Source organism: Stigmatopora argus, chromosome 7 (assembly GCF_051989625.1).
Source record: "Stigmatopora argus isolate UIUO_Sarg chromosome 7, RoL_Sarg_1.0, whole genome shotgun sequence".
NCBI classification, from domain to species: domain Eukaryota; kingdom Metazoa; phylum Chordata; class Actinopteri; order Syngnathiformes; family Syngnathidae; genus Stigmatopora; species Stigmatopora argus.
Genome location: NC_135393.1, coordinates 8097022 through 8122646, shown reverse-complemented (window position 1 = coordinate 8122646; position 25625 = coordinate 8097022). Strand labels below are relative to the sequence as shown.

Genomic DNA, 25625 nt, shown 5'->3' with positions numbered 1-25625 from the left:
TTAAACAATAATGCGATTATCGCCATCTGCCAGAGTCCAAGTCAAAGCAATTTATGAGTCCCTTGTTGATCAACATCCTCGGCCTGGAACAAGGTGTTCCTGTTCAGTCAATAGTCCTGAAAACAATTAACTGGCCTCGAAAGCAGCTGTGGGGGAAAGTGTCCTTGTGCTTACTTTGTCCCAACATAAAGCACAAATTAATTTATAGCTTCATTACCTATTAAAATGCTTACTGAACATATACTAACATCTCAGAATAAACCCAATATATTTATTAACTTTTTTTTACTTAATATAATTTGGATTTTCACTAAGTAATTTCACATTCATAATTTGGATTTTCACTAAGTAATTTCACATTTGTACGCAAGGAGAAGGAACAATCAAATCGGAAAGGATGCGGTTATGCAAGAACTGGCTAATCACCTGAATGCAACACAGGAATTTCAAGAGGACTCTCTGGGCAAATGAAGCTGCTCATTTGGCCCTTGGGGGACTATTGAACTCCCATTTAGCAATATTCTATTGGTTAAACACTGTGCAAACAGATGGCGTGACACTTGTTTGCGTTACCTCCTCGCAAAAAAGACAAATCCATTATCTTACTTATGCATACAACTGCACTTGCAAAAAAAGTGTTTCATATTCAGTATCCTGTTTTTCTCTCTTGTAGAAAGTGATGAATTGCCTCGAAATTAGAGAGATCCTCTCCGGGAAAAATATGTTACGAAAGTACAACCAGAGGCTCACCTTCCGCCAAATGCAGCTGGAGAACGTGTCCGTGGCCCTGGAGTTCTTGGACAAGGCGAACATCAAGTTGGTGTCCATAGATTCCAAAGCCATCGTTGATGGGAATCTCAAAATCATCCTGGGTCTAATCTGGACCTTGATCCTGCACTACTCTATCTCCATGCCGGTGTGGGATGAAGAAGAGGCAGAAGACGGCATGCAAAAGACCCCCAAGCAAAGGTTTTGGAGCAAAGGAGATGACGTGCTTCTATGTTTTGGACTGCCCGGAGGCGACTATTGTTCTGGGCCTTCCGTGGTTGAGACGGCACAATCCGGTGATTGACTGGGGCGGACCCAAGGTGGTAGCCTGGAGCCCGGCCTGCCACACCAAGTGTCTCAAGTCAGCCCACCTACCCACAGTGTCACCTCCGAGGCAAGACCCACCCTGACCTATCAGCAGTGCCTGAGTGCTATTGGGACCTTTCACAGGTGTTTAGCAAGGACTAGGCTCTGGCACTTCCCCCGCATCGCCCGTATGACTGTGCCATTAACATATTGCCAGGTGCTTCTCTTCCTAGACGCCGGATCTACAACATCTCCAGGCCGGAGCGGGAGGCACTGCAGAACTACTTCTCCGAGGCGCTAGCAACTGGACAGATGCGCCCATCCTCCTCCCCTGTCTGGGCAGGGTTTTTTTGTCGACAAGAAGGTCGGTTCGCTGCGTCCCTGTGTCGACTACCGAGGCCTGAATGAGATCACGGTCAAGAACAGGTACCCTTTGCCGCTCATCGACTCGGCTTTTACCCCGCTACACGGTTCCTGCATTTTTACTAAGTTAGACCTCCGCAATGCTTACCATCTGGTCCGGATTCGGGAGGGGGACGAATGGAAAACGGCCTTCTCCACCCCCAGGGCCATTTTGAATACCTGGTGATGCCTTTTGGACTCTGCAATGCCCCGGCAGTGTTCCAGTCCCTGATCAATGACGTCCTCCGGGACATGCTCAACCAGTTTGTATTCGTCTATCTGGACGACATCTTGATTTTTTTCACGCAGCCTTGAGGAGCACGTGCAGCACGTGCGCCAGGTGTTGCAACGTCTCCCAGAGAAGCGCCTATACGCCAAGGCTGAGAAATGTGAATTTCACGTCTCGGAGACCACCTTTCTGGGGTACGTGGTGACCGCCGGGGAGATGCGGATGGATGCCAAAAAGGTGGGGGCTATAACTCAGTGGCAAAGGCCCAAGGGGAGAAGGGAGTTGCAACGCTTTTTGGGGTTTGCAAACTTCTATAGACGTTTAATCAGGAACTATAGCCGCGTCGCCGCCCCCCTCACAGCACTCTCATCCACAAAACTCCCGTTCCGTTGGTCAGATGCAGCGGAGGTGGCATTCTGTGACCTGAAGTCCCGTTTCACCGGTGCTCCCGTCCTCGCCCACCCAGACCCTGAATTGCAGTTCCAGATGGAGGTCGACGCCTCGGAGCTGGGGTCGGCGCTGTCCTCTCCCAGCGCAAACAGGCGGATGGGAAGTTGCACCCCTGCCCTTTTTCCCCCCTGTAGGCTGTCTCCAGCAGAACGCAACTACGGCATTCGGGAGGGGGAACTGCTCGCGGTGAAGATGGCCCTGAAGGAATGGCGACACCACCTAGAAGAAGGCCGAGGTATTGAGGGCCCAAGAGCTGGAGCCGGACCCAAGAAAAGGTACGCATAAGGACCTGTATGTGCCGACCCCAATGCAGTCCAAGGTACTAGAATGGGCCCACATCTCCCGCCTGACCTGCCACCCGGGGGTTGCCCGCACACAGGCGGTATTGCACCAACGCTTTTGATGACCGACATTGAGGGCAGATACACGATCTTTCGTATCTGCCTGCCAAGTGTGCGCACGCAACAAATCCTCCACCAAGCCAAGCTCTTATTTCCTTCCCTGGAGGTGGAGATTGCCGTGCCCTCCGTCCAGACACACGTGACCAGATGTGGCTGTATCTAGGAAAAGGCCTGGGCTGCGCTTCAGCACGCTTCCACCCGTGCCCAAGGGCAGGCCAACCGCCATCGTGCCCCCACACCAGCCTACGCTGTGGGTCAAGATGTATGGCTGTCCATCCATGATCTTCCCCTAAGGACCAAGTCCCGGAAGCTGTCCCCCCGCTTCATCGGCCCCTACAAGATCGTGCACCTCAAGCTTCCACCTCCCCTCCGCATCCACCCCACCTTCCACGTTTCCCAAATCAAGCCAGTCACGACGAGCACACTGTCCCCCCTGTTTGTTTTTTATTACTAAAGAAAAGCCTCAAAACTGACACTGATATACAGCGGTATTATATTTATTTGAAGATGAGAAAAATTAGAATTTACACTTTTAAAACCCATGCCATCTTTTATGTCCAGGTATTTTTCTTAATGGATTAAAGTAACAAATTCTACATATATTTGCATCCATTTTAAATATGTGGTGGGTATAAAACATTTATATTTTTGAGCCAACTCAGCCTTTCAGTGATTCTCACGGTTAAATTTGTTGCACTGAAAGCAAAGGGGCCAAATAATATTGCACACCCCACTTTTTAGATTTTTATCTGTTTAAAAAAAGCATAAGCAATAGATTTCATTCCACTTCACAATTGTATCCCCCTCATTGTTGATTTTTGATTTAAAAAAAAAAAGGCTATGTTTGAAGCCTGAAATATGGTTGGAAAGTTCAAGAGGGCCGAATACTTTCGCAAGGCAGTGTAACTCACTCCTCCTTAGTGGAGCCATGTGATATGATAACTCAGCTGTGTCCAGGGGTGCTTCAACACCTCTTCTCACTCTTTAATAACTACAATCAAAAGAACCAAGAAGCACTCCAGTCGGTTACTAGATGACCCAAACATCTTTACTTCTTTCAAATCATCTGTACTTGGATTCTATTTTCCATCAATGCATTCCCAAACAAGAAGTAGGGTGAAGAGTACAAAACTGTTACCATCTAAGAAGAGGAATAATTTCAGGGACGAACAATGAACTCTAAATTATTGTAAGTAACAATTTTTACAGTGGCTCATAAACCCGGACGTCCAATTCAGCTACTACTACTATGTTATGTATTCATACAGTACTTGAATTTATTTTGTAATTTGGTATGGACACTAGAACAATATTGTTATTATTATTTAAAATATATGATTGTTATCTTTATTCAAAGCTAAAATTAAGAGGAGAAATCATACTGCTACTCTGTGTCTAAAGACATGTATTTTCAGTTGTTTTTAGATTGTGTTGAGCTCTTAACTAAGGAAAATGACATTGTTAACTTTGACAAAGCTTCGCAGTAGAGATTTTAGCTCATATTCCTCACTCCTTTTAACATCACAAAAAAACATCAAAACCCAGTTGAGGTATTCATTTGGAAACATCTAATCTAAAGAAGGTCATGTCCCCACCAAAACAGCTCATTTTTTCAAGAATGCTGACTTCCTGTTGCCATGGAGATGTGCAATCGTAGCAAGTGTAATGCCGTACTAGGAGATAAAAATTAATGCTGCACTGAGTCTTAAGTGGTAAAATGAAGTGGAACGCAATGTGAAGGGGGGTGAGAGTAGGCAAAAACTTTAACGAACGCTAACGTAGTAGTCTGATGCAATGTATATAATGTCCCAAGCTGCAATGCAATATACAATATGATATACAAATGGATGCAAACACTAAATAATTACAAAACAAAAGAGAAAACAATGATCTGTATGCATGTACTTTACAGTGAAACTTTATGAAATAAGTGGCATGTCCCATGCACATATTTCATGAGTGCTTTTGCCTAAATGTCAGGACAGAATCTCTAACACAATGAATGCAAGAAACATTGTTGTAATTCATCAACAAATAATTACAGAGTCCTACTATTGAATGTTCACTATCTGTTGCATTTGAACCTACATTGGTCAGGTTTAGCCCCAAAACATAATCACTATGCTACCATCTTGTGGTACTAGTAGTTAGAAGCAAAAATTGATAAAAACAAAAACATCTTTGTGACTTTTTTTTTTGGTATGAATTTAGCAAAACATATTTTGCCAAGGCGGCCCGGCGGATAAGTGGTTAGCGCGTCGGCCTCACCAGGGTTCAAATCCAGGTCGGTCCTGCGTGGGTTTTCTCCAGGTACTCTGGTTTCCTTCCATATTCCAAAGACATGCATGGTAGGCTGATTGGACACTCTAAATAGCCCCTAGGTATTATTGTGAATGTGAATGGTTGTTTGTCTCCTTGTGCCCTGCGATTGGCTGGCCACCAATTCAGGATGTCCCCTGTCTCTGTCAGCTGGGATGGGCTCCAACACCACCCGCAACCCTAGTGAGGTTAAAGCAGTTCAGAAAACGAGATGAGATGAGTTGAGATATTTTGTCATTTTATAACACCATTGACTGATAAACAATATATTCAGTAGTGGGATATGCCATCTTGTTGAAATATAAAACAAATACATACTGTCTTTCGGTCATAAATGGAAATGTTGCTGCAGTGCTTGTTAGGGTGACATCTACCCTCCTTTTATAAACAGGAGAAGTTGGAGAGCATCCACTCAATTGTTTTTCTTGAGCTGTTTTCCCCATGATATTAAATACCATTCCATTTAGAGCGTGACCGAATTACCAAAAGCAAGGTTAAGCTCCCTATAAGACCTGTAAGTCAACTATTTAATTCATTCCTTCTTTCATTTTCTGAACTGTTTATCCTCACAAGGGCCGCAGGGGGTGCTGGATCCTATCCCAGCTGACTTCAGTCACCAGACAAGGGACACTCTGAATTGGTGGCCAACCAATCGCAGGCCACGAGGAGACGGATAACCATTCACGCTCACACTCATACTTAGGGAAAATTAAGAGTGTTTAACCATTCTACCATGCATGTTTTTGGAATGTGGGAGGAAACCGGAGTACCCGGATAAAACCCACACAAGCCCTGGAAGAACATGCAAACTCCACACAGGAGGACCAACCTGGGATCGAAACCTCAATCTCAGAACTGTGAGGCGGACGCGTTAACCACTCCCCGCCTGGCCGCGCAAATATTTCCTAGCTGGAAATTTACTCCTTAAATACACTAATCTTAGCTATGAAACATAAATAGAACTGAAGCAGCTCTTCTCTCTCTCTTTTTTTTAATCTCAGGCATCGTTTGCAACGCTGAGAATTTTATAGGAGAAGAAAAAATGGAAGTGGAAACCGACAACCCAGACAACATGGGTCCTTCAGCTCCTTGGTCAGTTTCTGATGGTTCCAAAGAATCTGGTATCCTTGAAACCCCAGAAGAATCCGATGATGAAATTCATTATAGTAATGAAGAAAGAAGCTTAAAGTCACCGTACTATTATTTCTCTAAATGTGATGCAGGGTACCCAGAAGGTTTACAATCTCTAGACTCAAAATTCGTCGGTAAGGAACAGTCCTTGAACGACCTGAGTGGTGGTAAGGAGAAAGATTCACACCAAGACATGGACTTTAACCTTCATGATCCAGGAATGACCCCAGACATCAAAACCCCACTACCCTCACTCTTCCCAAAATCAAAGGACCATGACCTGGAACTTGGGCAAATGCCAAGGCCACTCACACATTCATCTTCATCCTTCCTTGGACATGGTCCTGAAATGCCCCTGACTACTGAGCCCCTGTGCGCCAGTTGTAGGCAGGGCCAAGGGACTGGAAAGAGGAGAGTTGAATCTTCAGAAGGAGGGAGTGCTGAAGTACCTCCTGCCACACTCATCTTTGGAATCTCAGTTGAGAGTGCTGAGCAGGCAGAGAGGTGGAAGTCAGAGTTTGACACAGATCTTTGCAGAGAGGACAGTCACAGAGGAAGGTGTACACGTAAGTAAAGTATACAATCTTCTACCTCAACCTGTAAAACCCTGATATTTGTGGATGATTTTTGTACAATATGTACAGTTCAAATATGCATGCATGTACATTAACAGAATAATATCATGTCATTCATTACTTTTTTTAAATAAAATGTCATAATTGACTGAAACAAAACAGTATGTTTTGCACAGCCAGTGCCCAATTTGATTGGGTCATGCAGGAATATATTTTTAGGAAAAATTTCCATGGCTTTTTTTAGCTAGAGAGTGAGATGAGAATAAAATATGACCATATGATTAGGCGTCATGACCTTATTTGATGGACACTAGCATGTGTCAGCCCAGTCTGTCATTTGATCCTTGGTTCAAAGTGAGTTCCTGACTTTGCCTACCTCCCTAAGTTAGCTGTAAGGGAATATGATGCTTTTATTAGAGCGCTTGCAAAAGGAGCTTTACGACTCATCGATGACTTCCTTTCAGTTTTTTGTTATCTATATAAAATTGTAACAAGGATGACTTATACCAGAAAGTGAGGTGGGATATTCAAAAAGTCAAAGTTCGGAATAAATCATAGATTGATGTGTTTATTTTCTCTCCCTGTCTTTGCATTAGGTATTGGTGAAGATGAAAGCCAATCACAAAGGCAGGTTAATGAGAACAAGTCCAAATGTAAGAGAATTGCTCACCTTTTAACTGCTGCACCCAACCCGCAAAATAAGGGAGCCGTCTTGTTCAAAAAATGCCAGCAAAGGGTGAAGAAGTACACACTTGTAAGTTATGGGACTAGTGACAGCAAGTTTGACAGTCAAGAAGAATTGGAAGAAGAAGCAAGTGACATCCAGGAGCCTGAGCTTGACTTTGTCAGAACCAGCGATCCGGACTTTGGAGAAGAATACACCATTTATCACAGGCAGCATGATTTAAGTGTGAATTGGGGAGGTGTTCAAGAAATGGAAGTGTTCTCTGGGACGGAAGGAAAGGGCGCCTTGATGTTTGCGCACCGCCGTAAACACATGCAAGGAGTTGTTTCCGAGCAAGGATGGCATAATAAAGCATTATATTTGAAGACACCGTCAGAACCTGGATTTCCAGTAGCAAGTAACATTTACAACGCCAGGAAAATGTCCAATCTTTCTAAACAGGTCAACTACATGGATAGACACATTGATCAGATAAACCAGCCCAGATCTGCGGTTTCAAACAGGACAGCGAAGCCCTTTTTAGGAGTTAAACCTGGTCCGTCCTCTAACGGGATGCCTGCCAGCCCTGCTGTTCCAGTGAGAAACAAAGCTGTGCCAACATATAAGGTACCCGTTCCGATCATCTCAAGCCCACACGCTTGGTCCCCAACTGGAGACATCATAGCCTCCAGGGACGAGCGAATAACTGTACCCGCAATAAGGGCTTGCAACCTGCCAGAGTCAAGGCGTAAAAGCACTAACAAACACCATCAGACAACTAAAAAACAAGGATCAGACTCTCGGGAAAGCAGATCTTATATGGAGTCAGAGGAAGACTGTTTTAGTCTGGGGGCAGAAGCTTGTAACTTCATGCAACCAAGAGCAGTTAAACTTAAGAATCCACCCCCAGTTGCACCCAAGCCGGCTATCAACCCCAAAAGTCCACCATGGTTAAGAAGCCCTCCGACTAAACCCTGTCTTTCTCCGAGGATGTCAGTTTCACAACCCGAGCAGGTATCGGGACACCAGCGAAATCACAGATACACGGACCAGAACTGCTCTCGGGCTCAAAAAACGGCCGACTCCTTGGAAACAGATCCAGCACAGGCAACAATTCAAACTCCTGCCGTTAGCCGGGTATTGCTGAGCTCTTCTTTTCAGCCTCGTATTCAGGCAATCACGACTAATTGGAGCAAACCACTACCCAGAACTGCTGTGAGTATGCAGACACGCTGTCCTTCTTTCAGCCCGCTTCACTCACAGTCAACTTTGCAAAGTAGGCAGGACAGTGTTTCGGGTTCCATTGCCTCTTGTCCACCAAAACCAGTGAAATCCTTCATATCAAATATGTCACTGCCTCATCCAAAAGCCCAAGTCTTTGGTGGAGGTTTTGATCAGCCTGGTGGCGACCGCACCATTGTGGGAGAAGGCCAAGAGTTGCTTTCCAAGAGACCATCCAGAAAGGACAAGTTTGTAGTTGGCACCCCAACAACAAACCAGGTGAGATGCACTTCTCCAACAATATCATTACCCAACTCCTGGAGATATTCATCCAATATTCGTGCACCGCCCCCTTTATCCTACAATCCACTTCACTCCCCTTTTTATAATTCACCAGCAGTGAAAAAAGCACAGCCAACGAAACCCACAGTGGCAACCAAACCATCCCCAAAACACCTCAACACTTTAGATGTCATGAAACATCAGCCGCATCATTTGGATTCTTCACTGTTCCATTACGAAGCAGCCCCAGAGGCTAAAACCCCCATTGGCAAACCCGTTCCGCCATCAAAGTTTGAACTGACCCAAAAACTCAAACAAAGATCTGGCCTCTCTCATTCTCCTAATATCGCTGAGCCCGATTTTGAAAGCAAATCAGAGACCTCTGCCAAGTCCTCGGCTAAGTCCTCTGGTCCGGTAAGTTCCTCAACTTCTTCCACCAAATCGGCTCAACTTTTTGCAGTTGACTTGGACGAAAAGCACACTGGCCATCACACCGTTGCCAAGCAAGCACCGAGCGTGCAAGCCACGAGCACGCCTTTCCAGCAGTCGCTTTGGGTCGGCGGCTTAGCTTCTTCTTTCTTTCCTGCATCTTTAATTTCTCCCAGCACACGTCTAATGGCTCCTCGGCCCAAATTTTCTGCTAAAAAGTCGGTAGCGACAACCAAACAGTGGAGGCCTGTTGTGATGCTAAATTAGGTCCAGAAATAACCTACTGCCGTAGCTACACAACCAACACTGAGATGACTGGAAACAGTTGTTTAACAAAGCAGACAATAAAATGCTTCACTTGACAGCACGTGTCAAAGTTTGAGCATAAGCATGCTTTCTGTGGAATAGAAACGTCAAGCTTTTCTAGGTCAGCTTCCTGACAGTTGTTCAAACAAGACGTCAAGGAGAATAAAACTAAATAAAATATGACCTGTACACTGACATTGTATAGTAAGTACACATTTAAAAATAATAAATCAATGAATACATAATAACTGATGCGTTGTATGTTGAAAGAACATTTTTATTAGTGTTTTTGGGAGAAAGGTGCATGCACTTCTTGGATATTATTGTGAATAGCTTCAATCTCATTCCAAAGTCCTCAGAAATAGAGACAATGTTGAATGCGTACATTTAGTAACAAAAAAAAATTCTCTCCTTTTGTCTGTCTTTGTGATACCGTATGACATGTTCATACACATTTTGTTTGAGCGAAATTAAAATTCTCTTTTCTCATCCTTGTCCACTTTCTGTGTCCAGCTTCTGTTTCTTTTTTTCCAATCTATTTTTATCTGTTTTTTCCGCTGTCATCTGTTTTGCTGTCCTATGATTTACTACTATCTAAAGTCCAAATCAAAATCCAAAGTATGGTATCATATTAAAGCCCTGAGTCAAATGATGTTTATTTATATTTATGCTTTGGGATGGCAGTCTCTAAGTAGAATGGAAATGTATTGGATTGGATTTAGAACAAATATTAGAGAACGGAGTGCAAATAGCACAAAAAAAAAATTAATTGAGACTTTTAGGGCTCTCTGGTACCATGACGATATTCAAGAAAAATAATTACCAGACATTTCAAATGGAAACTAACACACATTTTTAAACAAGATAATATTCACTAGTCATTCCACTTAGTGTATAGCAACTATAAACAAACAAACGTGAAATTTTTGGGAAGAGTCTAAGAGAGTTTACTTAAATGGGGCGAAATATTAGGATACTGTCATTTTCATCTCTGTCAAAGATGTTAATTTACAAATACAGAAAGAAGTCCTTTCAGAATTAGAGCCCACATCATGTTACAACATAATACAAATACTCCTCTGCATCATTTAACATCAGTATAAAAATACATTTTCAAATCTTGATTTGATATCACTTCAGTGAGGGCGACCCCATGTTAAAGTGGTTACCACATACGCCTCACAGTTCTGAGATCGAGGCTTCAATCCCAGTTGGGTTGTGGCCCTCCTAAGCAGAGTTTGCATGTTATCCCGGGGCCTGTGTGGGTTTCTCTGGGTACACTAAGTATGAGTGTGAGCGTGAATGCTTGTCCGTCTCCTTGTGCCCTGTGATTGACTGGCCACCGAATCAGGGAGTCCCTCGCCTGCTGCGCATGGTTAGCTGGGATTGGCTCCAGCATCCCCTGCGACCCTTGTGAGGATAAGCCCTATGGAAAATGAATGAATGAATCATTTCATTGAACATTTAACCCACACCTAAAAACTAGAGTAATAAAAGTGTAACCAGAGGATGGCAGCAAAGTCCAAAACTCTGCTGTCCAATAATCTCATCTCATCTCATTTTTTGAACCGCTTTATGTTCATTAGGTTCGTGGGGGGTGCTGGAGCCTATCCCAGCCTACTTCGGGCAAGAGGTGGCTGACACCCTGAATCGGTGGCCAGCCGATTGAAGGGCATAAGGAGGCAAACAACCATTCACTCTTGGGGTAATTTAGAGCGTCCAATCAGCCTACCATGCATGTTTTTGGAATGTGGGAGGAAACCGGAGTTCCCGGAGAAAACCCACACAGGCCCAGGGAGGATGCAAACCAGCGAACAGTCTAAACATTTTTGCTAAATTCTAGAAAATGAATTAATTAGGATATATTAAGGGGAAAACAAGGAAACTAAATAAGACAAACCTTCTGAAAAGTAGTATACCTTTTCAGTATAAATAAAAATTTGAGCCATGAGCAATAGTGTTAACAAACCCTCACAAGGAGTTTATGTCCTAGCTCAACTTAGATGGCCTCAAATTCCAACAAAGGTCTTCGTCAGCACATTGTTCACCTTCATTTTACAAGTGTTCATTGTTTTGGGTGGAAATAAATTACTAAAACGTTCCTATTTTCCTTTAAAAAAAAGAAAATCAGAGGGTGGACTTAAGCTTTTGGCCTGTAGTGTATAATTGTTCATGTGGTATCAGAAAATTTCACCCAGGAATAAACAAGATATTTTCCTTCCTCTTTTGTCTAAATGATATTGTTGCTACTTTTTAACAATCCAATTATGTCATACAAAAAAAAGAACATTTTTTCAATTACGCCTTCAAATAGACTGGCAGTTGAGCCCATACAAGCATTTTTGAATCAATATTTGATCAATGACAACAAAAATGGATAACAATCTTTGCCATCTCTAACAGGCTGTATATTTTCTTTCAGGGAAAAGGTAGAAGTCGCTCCCTCAGCCTGCCCAGGCACTCCTCTTCTGGGCCCCTGTCAACTATGAGCACACAGGCTCCTCACCAATGTATTTCTCTTGCAAAGCCAGCCCGGGCATCAAGCATCACCCCCTATAAACCGCCCACGCCCTGGGAGGCTGCGTCTCAGAGCCCCTACGGTTTGGTGGATGACGCCTTTACATACCAAAATGTCTCACGTGTCAGGGGCGCGGGGCCCCGTAGGTCCCTGCCCGAGCCTCGAAAAGATTGGAAACGCAGGCTGTCACTTGATCCGCTGGCTAGTCAGGGTCAATGCCGTATGGTCCCTGCTTACATGACCTCGGCATCCATGAGAGTGAAAAGCGCATACGACAAAATAACAACAGCATATGGGCCTCCTTTTAGACCAGCCCAGCCACTTAAGCCAGCTGGTAAACCCAGAATTATATAAGAGGGATAACACTTTGGGAGCGTTCAGAAACTAAGTGAAGTGGTTACTGAGTTTGAATCTTATTCCAGGCCTTACATATTTTGTATTTTATTTTGCATTTTCTTCTATTGTAAGGGTGGCAAACAAGTTAGACACAAAAAGCAAAAGTTTTAAACTTTGAGAGTCAAAGAGGCACAGCACGGAGTGACCTGCCAAAACACACAGAAACACACTAAAACACACAATTAAAACCATATTATTCACCATCACACTTTCTTGCCTTTACAAAACAACAATCCAATCTGCCATTATTCATAAAATATCATTTATTAGTTGTTTTTAAAGGGCACTGATGAATTTAAGTGTGTTTCGGGAGAGAATAAAAATAAGAGAAACATGAAAGGAGGCAAAGAGCCACATAATATACAAAATATGATAAAAGCAAAGAGCCACATTCATGTTGTCCGAGAGCCGGGTGTTCGCCATCTAATGCTTCTATAGTTTTTCTTCACACAATAGCAGAAACATCATGTTCATTGAAGACTTGAAATTGTTAATGGCTGTTAATGGTTTGTTGACACACGTGCCTTCCGATTGGTTCACGGTCATTTCAGATTGGATCCAATTAGAACAAGCCCTAAGAAAAATGTTTCAGCATCCAAAAGGCATGCAGTGAACTGTACACATTCACTGAAAATAGGCGTTTTTTCAATATATAGATTCACTTGGTGTGTTACTTTATGATAAAAGTGAATTTACCTGAAGCGTCTAAAAGTGGCGTTCAGTACTATTTCATGTTTTAGATTATGAAGTGTGTGACACTTGACACTAAAACTAGTAAAAAATGAGGCACAATTTGATAGGGAAAGCTGTCACTTTATTTTTTAACATATATTTTTCATGCATTTCAAAGTAATTTTACACATCAGCACATGTCAAGAGCAGAAATAATGAGAAGTTTTTCTCCCCTGACAATGAAGATGAACATATGAAGGTGAACTTAGTTGAAGGTTTGTTGCATGCACAGGCACCATTTATGTAACAATTTTGGTGAAATACATCGTGTTGGCACCGTTTGCACAAATAACAGTATTAAAATTTGAAAAATTGCAATGGACAATATGGACTTTTTTTCTCAATGAAGTGGGTGAAACCTGTAAAGTCCTTCAAACTCATATATATTTGATTTATGAAATTGTTTTGTCATGTCATTACATTCCCCAGAACAGCTAAATTGTCTGCTTGAAGTTTCATCACGCTTGTATTTATATAGCGCTTTAAGACCAACTGCAGTTACACCAAAACACAACAGCAACACTACCTATAGTCAGATAGCATAATCATCATGACTTCATTTACAGTCCCAAAAGACAACCCAAAATTATGTTTCAGTTTCTTGCTCAAAGACACTTCACAGCGGGCAGTAAAAAACAGGAATCGTACTGTTGACCCTTCATGCCAGAACGACTCAAGCTTCCGCCTGCTGACCGAAGGTACCACAACAGTTGTTTACTCATATGTTGCCATTCATACATTCCATACCATTCACATTCACCTAAAAAGGTCCATCTGTCACACATTAGTCATGTTTTGTGACATTTTTGTTGGGGTGCCATGCAAATGGAAAACGAGTAACTTGATTATATCAATGAAGGGGTACACGGTCTTTTGGTCTCCGATCTTTTGGTCGCCGGTCTTTTGGTCGCCCGGAAGGTAAGTGATGATTACCATTTAAATCGTTGCTCAAATTCCCTAAATACAAACTTCAAATTACTATTTAGTCATACTTAATGCCCTAGTAATTATTAAAGCTAAAGAAAAGCTCCTAATTTCCCGGGCTTTTATTGTTTTTTAGTTGGAGAACTTGTTAAGACCCTGACTGACGTAGCTTCTTAAAGGGACAACGCATGTACATACAAACTCTTATACACTCACACGTCAGCTCAGTGAAACTGCTCAGGGCCATTGTTGGCTTTTATTGATGCGTAGACCGTGTTGTTTTACCTTGTTTTGTCGCTGGTCTTTTGGTCGTCGGTCTTTTGGTTGCCGGTCTTTTGGTCGTCGGTCTTTTGGTTGCCGGTCTTTTGGTCGTCGGTCTTTTGGTTGCCGGTCTTTTGGTCGTCGGTCTTTTGGTTGCCGGTCTTTTGGTCGCCCGTTGTCACGGTCGGGGCGACCAAAAGACCGCGACCAAAAGACCGGCGACCAAAAGACGGCGACCAAAAGACGGCGACCAAAAGACGGCGACCAAAAGACGGCGACCAATCGACCGCACACGCTTGATTGTATGAATCCACTTATGAATGCAGTCTGTACGATATATCAATAAATTCCTAGATTGCCTGGAGTTTTTACTCCAGGGAAATGTTGACAATGAAACTTCTAATGAAACTTCTAACCAATGTTCTTTATCTCTGGAGGAGGAAGACGTTCTCGTCAGATGACTCGTTTCGTTCCATCCTCAACGACTGCTGGATGGTGTTTGAGAGTGCTCTGGAGTGTTTGTCAGGTTATATTTAGCCTATTGATGCAAGTTGCATTCCATGCACAACAGACACAGAGACACCCTGGCCGTGTGGCTTTAGTGTCGACGAGTGTGAAGATCAGCGAAGATCAAGTCGGCGAGTGGAGTTCGACCCCTGAGCGTCACCTGCTTTTCCCCCTCCAGGATACAGCTTGCAGGCCCAGGACACCACCGCAGGTACGCAAAACACTAGATAGACTTATTTCCTTTTATTTATGTTTGTCATTGCGTTCAAAACGTATAATTTCCCATACATCATCTCTTTCTTGTTTAACGTTTTCTCATTGTGCCTTCTAACGGCAAGTCTAGAAATTGCTCATATAAAACGGTAAAGTTCTATATTTGAATATAGCAGTCTGCTTGGAAAGAATAAAATACCCCATGAGGAATGGGGGTAGGGGTCAACTTTTTTTACATTGTTCGAATAACGGTCAATAATGGACCAAATACAAGGCTTGCAGTGGAATTAAAGTGAAATTAAACTACTTATGGCATGTGTAGGTTTAAAATGTGCATTTTCAGTGCAATTACTGAAGAAGACTGCCTATGAATTATGTAATTTGTTGCTGTATTGTATGTTTTAATTAATGAAAAAACGATCCAACTTTAATGAAGCAAAAATACCATGAATAATATTTTTTATAGCGAAGTTCCATTTTAAAAGTATTGTCTCACAACAGTAGAGCATGTTTTAATATCTAGCAATTTCATGTTAACAATCCATCTACTATTTAATATAGAAAAAACATGTAAAAGTTTAGAATGTGCACTTTAATCATGTGTTCTGTATAAAAAGTTAAGAGGATAAACATAAGCCAAAATGACAAAATTGGGATGAAATATGACATTATTATAATAATTAAAACATGTTCAAAGAATTTTAAGTGTTAATTGTAAAAACTATTTAAATTAAAGAATGATTATTCCATGACACAGATTTTTATTTACTTACCGTGTTTCACTTATTTCTTTTAATTAAAAGGGTGTACACATTTTTATTTAAAATATTTGTTCATAATATCAGAAATTCTGTAAACATGCACAGAACAAAACACACCCTCAAAACTTGTGTGCTTTAGCATCATGGTAAACAGAATACAGTCCTAAAAATCTTGTTTTGTCATTGTATATCTATTTCTATGAAAAATATACTACCTATATGGCACAAGTGTCAAAGTGCCGGCCCGGGGGCCAAATCTGGCCCAGCGCATCTATTTTGTGTGGCCCGGGAAAGTAAATCATGAGTGCCAACTTTCTGTTTTAGGATCAAATTAAAATGAAGAGTATAGATGTATATTAAATTTCCTGATTTCCCCCCTTTTAAATCAATAATTGTAATTTTCTAATCATTTTTTTCTGTTTTTAGTTCAAAAATCATTTTGTAAAATCTAAAAATATATTTAAAAAGCTAACATAAACATTGTTTTAGACCTATAAAAAACTGAATATTCAGGGCTTTTAATTCAGTTCTTTTAATCAATTTATAAAAAAATCAATATATTATATCTAAAACAGTCCAGCCCGCATGAAATCAAGTTGACATTAATGTGGCCCGCGAACCAACCCGAGTTTGACACCCTTGCTATAAGGGGTCACCACAGCAAATCGACTTTTTCCTTTTAAACTCTGTCCTTTGCATTATCCATTTCTATGAATGCATGTCTATGAATATAATTAATAATCTATCACTGTATCCCTGTATACTTTCATCATTGTCCGACCCATTCAAAGGTTTCTCTACTATTCCGCATGATAAAAAAATGGCACAAAGTCAACCCTGTCATGTATTCAAAGTCCAAACAACTTCATGGAGTGTCATGCATGTGTTTCCAGTACTCCCGTTGCACTCCATAACAACCTTGCCAGGACCTGCAATGTCACAATTCTGTACAATGCCAGCTGGAGAGAGGAAGAAGCATGCAGCAGCTATTTGTCGAGAAGTTCACAGTACCAATGGTATGGGCACACGACACTGCTGCAAAAATACAATATCCCTTCGAGGGATACGAGAGAATAAAATGTCAGCGCTCCAACTTGCCATAAATAAGGCATGGGCTACCATACTATCCATAGAAACCAGTGCTTTGTCTTTGCCCTTTTCAAAGCTCTATTTCTGGGTGGGGCAGGGCAAGGGCTGGAGGGCGGCATCTTTTGTTGGCCAACTGCGTGGAGCTGTTCGGATAACGTCAAGCTCTGTGACAGCTGACTGCCTTTCTGTCACATCCAAATTAATTCTGTGCCATGACCACAACTCATTTTCCATGACGGATTTGATATGACATGGAACTCCAAGAGAATGATGTGTACAGAAAATACAACAAGTTAAGAGATGAGACATGCACTGTAAAAAAATGAGTTGAATACCATGAGGCGGCCAGGCGGGGGAGTGGTTAGCTCGTCCGCCTCACAGTTTTGGGGTCACGGGTTCGATCTTTATGGAGTTTGCATGTTCTCCCGGACTTGTGTGGGTTTTCTCTCTGGACTTGCCCTGACTGGTAACCAATTCATGCTGTCCCCTGCCTTGTGCCCCAAGTTAGCTGGGATAGGCTCCAGCACCCCCCCTCACCAACCCTGTGGAATAAGCGGTTTATAAAATGAATGAATTAATGAATACTCTCAAATACATTTTAAAAAATTGTCATATATATTTTATTTTTGTTATTAATCTTGTTTTAGGAGTTACGGGGGTACCTCTACTTACGAATGCTTCTATATACAAAATGTTCGGGTTACAAAAACGCTTTAGTATGCAAATTACTGTTCCAAGAGACGTACTTTAATATAGCAGGGCTTAAAAGTTAATCTTGAGTACCATCTCTGGATTTAGTAGACAAGACATGCTCACTTACGACTCATCTCACTCTCCACATCCAAGCAATTTAGCCCAATTTACACCTATTTACAGTCATGAGCCTAGTACCCATCAGCCCTTGCGTCAGCAAATGCATCTGTATTTTCATGAAATTATACAGGGAAATATGTTTCTATCGTCATGCTTGGTAGAAGAATGAAATAAACCTGTGGGTCTATGCATTCCTGTAACTGCACATGTTCTTTGTGTATTGTGGCTTGTAATCCCAGGCAACGGGATGGATCTGGGAAAGAAACATAGCACCCCCAAAGACATCATGTTGGAGGAACTGTCCCTGCTCTCCAACAGAGGTTCCCGTCTATTCAAGATGCGTCAGAGACGCTCAGAAAAGTACACGTTCGAAAGCATACAAAACGAGGCCAACGCGCAGCTTAACGTGAGTTTACCACAGCTGCAACAAACAGATATTATCCGCGTTGTGCCATTATGTGACAACACAATGATGATAAGAGAAAAGAGGGCCTTCTTCAAGAGGATACTCAGACACTTAGCTGACAAGCTACTTCCATGTTTATCAGTGTTTGTGGATGCATGTGTTTCTCTAAGGGCGTAGAAGTCGAAGCTGTCGACTTCGACTTTGGCTCAAATTCACTCTGTGTGTTGTAGAACGATATTCTGGCCCAGAGTGCACACATGATTGAAATTAAAGTGGATGCGCCATCCAATGGAGATGCAGACACAGACGCTCCTAATCCAGATGTGACTGTTACAGGTAATAAAAATGTTAACAATCATTGATCCTTGTCAATGCAACTGGCATTTAGACGATACAATTGTGTGTGGAGATATGAAACTAAATATTACTGCTGCTTACCTATGAGTGAGGAGTGATCAAGTTAAGTTAAGTCAAGTCAAGTTAATGACTGGTTGCCTCACTACACACTGCACCTGGTTTAAATTCTAGGTAAAGTATGGAGAATATATGTTCCCCCTGTGTGGATTTCCTTTGGGTACTGTGGTTTCCCCCAACAAATCCCCCAAAACGTGCACCATTCAAACACACTAAATTGTTCCTAACTTGATGCTAACACTTGTCCTTTTGCAATTTTTGCTTTATTCAAATGTGACTTTTTCCCCATGTAAGCACTTTTTTGCAAATCCGGATTTATTTTATTGTGCCATGCAAAATTTTGTCAAATATTTTTAACAAAGTGGCTCTGTAGTTGCCAAATGTAACAATGAGCATCCCCCTAAAAAATGTAATGAAAAAACGAAAAAAAGACCAGTCATCATCTTCATTTATGTGAAACACTGGTACACAAATCATACATTACAAATAGTGATGCCCTGATCCGATATTCAGTATCGTTAAGGCTATTTTTTGAGTGTCGGATTTTGTCACAAAAGGGGATCTGATCCACGTGTAGTGTGTGCTTTAGGTGCCATGAAGCTTTTCGACTGCAGGAAATCAAACCACAAGGCAAACATGTTTGCTGAGTGGGAATTTTTTTCTCTAGAAACTAATGACATCTCGAATTAATAATAACGTAATTTACCACAGCATCCATCATATGAAATAACAAAAAATAATAACATTTTTAAAAAATACATGCCAATACCAATATTTAAGTGAACCCCCCCAAAATCATTTTTACAGGGGAATTCATGTCTCATTTATTTTATTTTTGAGGGGGTGATTTTGTCATTCCCAAAGTATTACCGCTTCCCTGTGCGCTAAAAATAAGACTGAGTGCCAAACAGTCAAGCATGACTTGGGGATTATGTAATGTTGACATGAAAAAACAACAACAACAATCTGTAGAGTCACAAGAGCGAGCCCTGGGCTATCAGCGATTTGAAAATCATATTCTTGAGCAGCTGTCTTAGTTTTTAAAAAAAAACAATGATTAATGACAGGGTTTTTATATCGTGATCCATCAAAAGCAACCAAGCTTAGTCCTGAAGCGGTGCCATTCTAGTGGGCATGTTACATGATGAGTGTACACTTCAAGTATGTGCTATTTTAAGACCTAAGATCATAATGATGGACAAGTCTGCCTGCCAAGGCTAAGGGCTCTTCGAGCACGCTCCCCCCTCGTAATTCTGCACATAAACATTACATCTTTGCAGTTGCCGTACACTGAGATGGTAAAATTGTTACGTTTTAAAAATGCTTCCTTATAATTATTAGATGTTTCAATATGATATATAAAGTATATACTTTATAGTTTGGGATTTACCATTTATGTAAAGCACAGTATTAGAGGGGAGTTGCAGCATTTTAATTAAAAACAAACTAATGGGAAAAATGCTTTTTGAATAGGTGAGAATAATTTTGGATTGAAATTTAGCTCTTTTGTTATTAGTACAGACAGCTAGAGAAAGAGTACATATATTAAATTTTTGATTAATTAGGAGGAAGAATGAATTTATTAAATATTTTGGTTAAGATTGTGATCTGAGTTGCAAGCAGTCATTAAACAAATTCCACATTTTTTTCTTCTAAAAACCAACTGTTTGTACTCCTTTTTAGTATTCAATAATTTTAAAAAATGAGATATCAAAATAAACAATACAAGCTATAAATAGAACACAAGACACACAAGACAAAATACTATGATGTCAATAAAAAAGCAAAACTTTGTTCAAATTGTAAAACACATTTTTTAAAAATGAATAAGCAAAGTAATGAATGCAAATGGGAAAAACTAAATGTCAATTATTATCATATGGGACCAGTAGGCCATACATTTTACTCTAAACTATTATGTTGTTCTTAAAAGTCTTAAAAAAACGATCTGGCACGTCACTTCTACCCTTCAAGCAGAGCCAAAATTAGTTACCATATTTTCACGACTATAAGGCGCACCTCATTATAAGGCGCACCCTCAATGAATGACACATTTTAATTTTTTACCATATATAAAGCACACTGGATTATAAGGTGCCCTGTCAATTTTGGAAATTGAAGACTTTTAAGTGTGCCTTATAGTCGTGAAAATACGGTACCTTCAAATTTGTGTTTTTCTTTGATAGACACAAACACAGAGAAGTTCAATGCCACTTCTATGCCCAAATGCTACCACTCACCCTGGGAGGAGGCCATCATCAACGAGCCAGGACTCGCCGAAGCCTTCAAACTGGGCATGCCAGCGATGGACCCTCCAGAACTTCCTGAATACAAATGCTTCAACCGGTGAGCTCAATTTTAAACGGTGGACCTTTCGATAATTTATTCAAAACTTGGTATCCAATTTCAGGGTGGCGACTCCATACGGAGGGTTTGACAAAGCGCCGAGAGGAATCACATTCAAACTTCCAGAGCTGGACCTCAACTTCCCCAAGTACCCGGAGCTCCAGGATCCGGGCATCAAGAGGCCCACCTTCAACAGGAGCGCCCAAGGATGGATAACTGAGGGGACCCACCTCATCTTGCCCACAATCACCCTGGAGTCAGTCCAAATCCCTGAGTCGGAAGACCTGTAAGGAGGTCTCGGGATGGCAGGGGTCCAGGGGGTCAGGAGGACGGAGGATAGCAGCGGGTCACAGGGCTGCCATTTTGGGTCCCCTCCACGCAACTAATGGCGGAATAGTACACTCAACTATGCCTCCAATGATGAGTGTGTGTGTGTGCGCTTAACACGTCATGTAAATAGAGAATGGATTGTGCAGAAAATCATCCCATAAGAGTTGCCAGTGGTTCTGAACATGTTATGTAAATAAAACAGCTTCTTTGTTGATGTCACTCAATCAAAAATGGAGAAAAAAGACATTAATTAGTAATAGAATAAGAGTTATTTCATCCATCTATTCAACAGTAGGCAATTATAGCCTGATTTGGACTTGAAGTCATGTTCATACTTTTTGCTCACTTGTAAGAGTAAATGCATTTTTAGAACGACACTATTAGAGAGGATTGTGACCGATTCAATTAAAACCTGCCTGACTCAGTTTTAATGCATTACTGACTGCTAGTGTCAACTCGAAACAAAAAAATACAGTTTTTCCTCCGTAGTACCGGTGTTTTAAATTGCCCTAACAAGCAAAAATTTTGCACAAAAAACTATTAAAATGATGTCACTTAAATGCGCATGTTCTGAAAGTGTCTTGAAAAGAGAAAGTAGGTCCTAGTAAGCACATATCAAACTAGATTTTAAATTGATGATACAGTAATAATGCAAAATACCTTTTTGTATTTCAATGGTCACAAATGTTGATGGATCAACACAAAGAGAAGTCGAGTGGACTTGTTCCTGCTCGAACAACTAAATATCAAACAATATAATAACAAAGGGAAACATAACAAAGTTCATGAAAAGTGGAAATAAAAACTTTTCCCATTGCATTGCAGAAAGGAGGTTCAATTTGCGCAAGCGGTCATGTTGGGATTCTAATTCTGGTGACACAGAAAGAAACAATATATAGAGACGATCTCCGTCAGTGTGTGCGTCATGTTTCTTTAGAGCTCCCATTTGGGCAGATGGAGGGACATTACAAAGTTGGCGCAGGACTGTCACTAGAGAGGACGTCCCCGACTGACTGAGCGGCAATTAAACTAATAAGAGCACAGGAAGAAGAACTCACATGTGTCTATGGGGACGGTTGAGGAGAGACATCGCTATAAACAGACACATATAATAGTCATGCTCTACTTTATTTTACCATGTACTTACTGTATGTTACACTAGTCTCTCAATTTTAGCTTTCTCAGATAAACCCCATTAAATGATGGAATACAGGAGTTTAGAATAAATTCTACTTTCACACAGACACATTCTGGACAGAATCCCAAAGAATGTTGTATGCGTGCCAACAGATACTTTGTTTGAATAAAACCAGACTGCTGATATGTGCAGTGCTGATGGAAATGCTTAGGATCTCAAATAAAGCAGCAGCTGGAAACCCTGGGCCTTCACATTGTGGAAATTGAAAATATAATAATAAAAATCATGAAGCCATTCAATTTTGGTAGCACTAATTTGGATTAATGGCGAGACTGAACATGCAGTAATCCCTCGAATATCGCGGATATTGTTGACCAGATGTGGCCGCGATAATCCAAAAACTGCGAAGTAGGATCACCCCTTTTATAAATAACTAAATACCATAAAACAGGGGTGTCAGACTCGGGTTGGTTCGCGGGCCGCTTTAACGTCAAATTGATTTCACGTGGGCCAGACCATTTTAGATATAATATTTAGATTTTTTTTATAAATGGATGAAAAGAACTGGATTAAAAGCCCTGAATATTCAGTTTTTATAGATCTAAAACAATGTTTATTTTAGCTTTTTTTATATATATTTTTAGATTTTACAAAATGATTTTTGAACTAAAAACAGAAAAAAATGATTGAAAATTTACAATTATTGATTTAAATGGGGGAAAATCAGGAAATTTAATATACATCTATACTCTTCATTTTAATTTGATCCTAAAACAGAAAGTCGGCACTCATGATTTACTTTCCCGGGCCACACAAAATGATGCGGCCCCGGGCCGCCACTTTGACACATGTGCCCTACAACATGTTTTGGCGCCTATACAAAAATACAAGTACACAAGTACAATTATCAAGTAGTGTATTCATTAAATATTACAGTATACGCATATGAAAATACTGTAATGTTTTAATGTCTAAATATAATGTACTGTATATTTTAAAAAAAATCAAACATGTTTTGGCACCTATACAAAAATACAAATACACAAGGACAATTATCTCATCGCTCATCTCATTTTCTCAACCACTTTATCCTCATTAGGGTCGTGGGGGGTGCTGGAGCCCACCCCAGCTGACCCTGGAGCAGAGGCAGGGGACACCCCGGACTGGTGGCCAGCCAATCGCAGGGCACCAGGAGACGGACAACCATTCACTCTCACACTCATACCTAGAGTGTCCAATCAGCCTACCATGCATGTTTTTGGAATGTGGGAGGAAAATGGAGTACGTGGTAGAAACCCACGCAGGCCAGGGGAGAACATGCAAACTCCACACAGAACACATGACCTGGATTTGAACCCAGGACCCCATAGCTGTGAGGCCGACATGCTAACCCCTCGCACCACCGGGCCAAGTGCAATTATCAAGAAGTATATTTATTAAATATTACAGTATAAGCATATGAAAATACTGTAATGTATTAATGTCTAAATATAATGCATATATTTAAGAAAAAATGTAAATAATTGAAATACTGTACTCAGTGAAAATACTCACTAGCATATCATAGTGCAAATTAAGACTAATAACCATTCACACTCAACAAAGAGTCATTAAACATCTTAAATTGTTATTTATGCGTATTGAATTTAAACACCAACATAACATTTCAGACAGCAGGCAATTTCTGATTAAAGGTCAAAGGTAAAAAAAAGTGCAAAAAACTATGATCAGATGTGTCCACCACTTGAGCAGTATTTTGCAATTAGAATCGTGTTTGTGTAAACATCAAATCCACACGAACACAATGGCCTGTGTTTGACCTCAGCCATTGGGCAGAGTAGTGATGCAATAACACGCATGTTTTTTTGTTATAAGTTTTTCCTGACCTGGGTTTGAATGGCCGCAAGGACCTTCCATCTGGCCTTGCCATTCCATTTTGGATGCTAGCTTGCTCTAATTTTATTGTTCACTACAATAAGAGCTATTGTATGAAATAGACATTACAATACAGTAACACTGTTTATAAGTTTTACCAATTGCCATTTTTCTTTCCTTTCAGGGTTAAAACGCACCTATTTGCGTTTTTTTTGCTCGTTCTCAAATACTCCCAAAGGCCAGAATATATTGTCGTCAACCTTGTCAAAATACGCATCGTGTCAAGGAAGCAGAAGACAGAAGGGCAAGTTTTTGTTTGGGAGGAGCTAAATTTTCTACAGGTGGTTTGTAGTGGTATGAATATGTACATGCATAACATATACTTTTAATTCAAAACATGTAAAAGAAAAACAAAACGGTAACAATAAACCAGAGTGGGGGCCCGGCGGGTGAGTGGTTGGCGCGTCGGCCTCACAGTTGGGGACTTGGGTTCAAATCCAGGTCGGTCCACCTAAGTGGAGTTTACATGTTCTCCCTGGGCTTGCGTAGGTTTTCTCCAGGTAATCCGGTTTCCTCCCACATTCACTTGAAGTGGGAGGGCTAGCAGCGGTTGAAAGAATGGTAATTTTCTGCAACCCTTTCCTTTCAAATGAGTCGGACCTTTTACTAGTAATTAACTTTGCCCCGGAAGGATGATTGGATGTCATCCCTTTAGAAAACCCGATAAGTGTCACTGTCCTTATAAAGCTGGATTATTTTGTTCCTTGTAGTCATTAATTCATTCACAGCCGTTGACATTTTTTTAAACTTTTTTTTAAAAATGATTCCGATCCTCTAACAAATGAAAGAGGAAAGATTTCAAATGATCTCTTGTGTTGTTAGATTTTTCTCAAATCGGGTCTGTACATAAAAAAAGTTTGCAGACCCCTGGACTACAATTTCCCTCTCTTAATGGCAGCCATTTAAAAATAAAGTTTGAACCCCCCTGGACTACAATTTTCCCTCTCTCAATGGCAGCCATTTAAAAAAAAAGTTTGCACAACCCTGGACTACAATTTTCCCTCTCTCAATGGAAGCCATTTAAAAAAAAGTCTGCACACCCCTCGACTACAATTTCCCCCTTCAGCCAATGAGTTAATGGAGGCACACGTGCTATTTGACTTGCAATATTCTAAATATAGCATCACGTTACCTGGCATTTGAGCCTTCACAAAGCACAGGCATGTGGAGAAGAGGGCTTCGTCCCCTCACTGCTGCATGATTATGAAACGGGCGCAGTCATGTGATGTCTTCTCTCATCATCATCATGACAAGTTGCAAGTCTGACCTTCCTCCTCCCCCTGCACACACCCACTCACGCACACACACGCCCACACACACACACAAACACCCCCCCCCCACACACACTCACTCACACCC

General features: G+C 41.2%; 3 protein-coding genes across 4 annotated transcripts; all 3 read left to right on the top strand.

The window, feature by feature from the left end:
- The first annotated feature begins 1072 nt into the window (after positions 1-1072).
- synpo2b (synaptopodin 2b) lies at positions 1073-12996 on the top strand. 2 transcript variants are annotated; one of them, XM_077606253.1, is made up of 5 exons: positions 1073-1218; positions 1308-1500; positions 5877-6572; positions 7178-9162; positions 11906-12996. In XM_077606253.1, the coding sequence occupies exons 2-5, from the start codon at positions 1479-1481 to the stop codon at positions 12353-12355; spliced, it is 3153 nt and encodes a 1050-aa protein (XP_077462379.1). In that variant the 5' UTR covers positions 1073-1218; positions 1308-1478; the 3' UTR covers positions 12356-12996. The 2 variants fall into 2 exon arrangements, with proteins under 2 accessions (XP_077462379.1, XP_077462380.1); XM_077606254.1 differs by lacking the exons at positions 1073-1218; positions 1308-1500 and adding an exon at positions 3275-3745.
- LOC144077161 (uncharacterized) lies at positions 1615-2571 on the top strand. Its single transcript, XM_077604694.1, has 4 exons — positions 1615-1739; positions 1786-2217; positions 2290-2430; positions 2535-2571. The coding sequence occupies exons 1-4, from the start codon at positions 1615-1617 to the stop codon at positions 2569-2571; spliced, it is 735 nt and encodes a 244-aa protein (XP_077460820.1).
- Positions 12997-14725: 1729 nt separating the features above from the next.
- Positions 14726-21710, top strand: myoz2b (myozenin 2b). Its single transcript, XM_077605580.1, has 6 exons — positions 14726-15032; positions 16689-16811; positions 17937-18103; positions 18334-18439; positions 20704-20863; positions 20928-21710. Exons 2-6 carry the CDS (start codon positions 16730-16732, stop codon positions 21151-21153), a joined length of 741 nt encoding a protein of 246 aa, XP_077461706.1. The 5' UTR covers positions 14726-15032; positions 16689-16729; the 3' UTR covers positions 21154-21710.
- The last annotated feature ends 3915 nt before the right edge of the window (positions 21711-25625 follow it).

Coding starts and splice junctions, on each gene's coding strand:
- synpo2b (XM_077606253.1), top strand. CDS start 1,479: ATGAGATCACGGTCAAGAACAG. Junction 1,501..5,876: donor GAGATCACGGTCAAGAACAG/GTACCCTTTGCC, acceptor TTTTAATCTCAG/GCATCGTTTGCAACGCTGAG. Junction 9,163..11,905: donor CGGCTAAGTCCTCTGGTCCG/GTAAGTTCCTCA, acceptor ATTTTCTTTCAG/GGAAAAGGTAGAAGTCGCTC.
- LOC144077161 (XM_077604694.1), top strand. CDS start 1,615: ATGGAAAACGGCCTTCTCCACCCCCAGGGCCATTTTGAATACCTGGTG. Junction 2,218..2,289: donor GTCGACGCCTCGGAGCTGGG/GTCGGCGCTGTC, acceptor TCCCCCCTGTAG/GCTGTCTCCAGCAGAACGCA. Junction 2,431..2,534: donor GGAGCCGGACCCAAGAAAAG/GTACGCATAAGG, acceptor GCCCGCACACAG/GCGGTATTGCACCAACGCTT.
- myoz2b (XM_077605580.1), top strand. CDS start 16,730: ATGTCACAATTCTGTACAATGCCAGCTGGAGAGAGGAAGAAGCATGCA. Junction 16,812..17,936: donor AGAAGTTCACAGTACCAATG/GTATGGGCACAC, acceptor TTGTAATCCCAG/GCAACGGGATGGATCTGGGA. Junction 20,864..20,927: donor GAATACAAATGCTTCAACCG/GTGAGCTCAATT, acceptor ATCCAATTTCAG/GGTGGCGACTCCATACGGAG.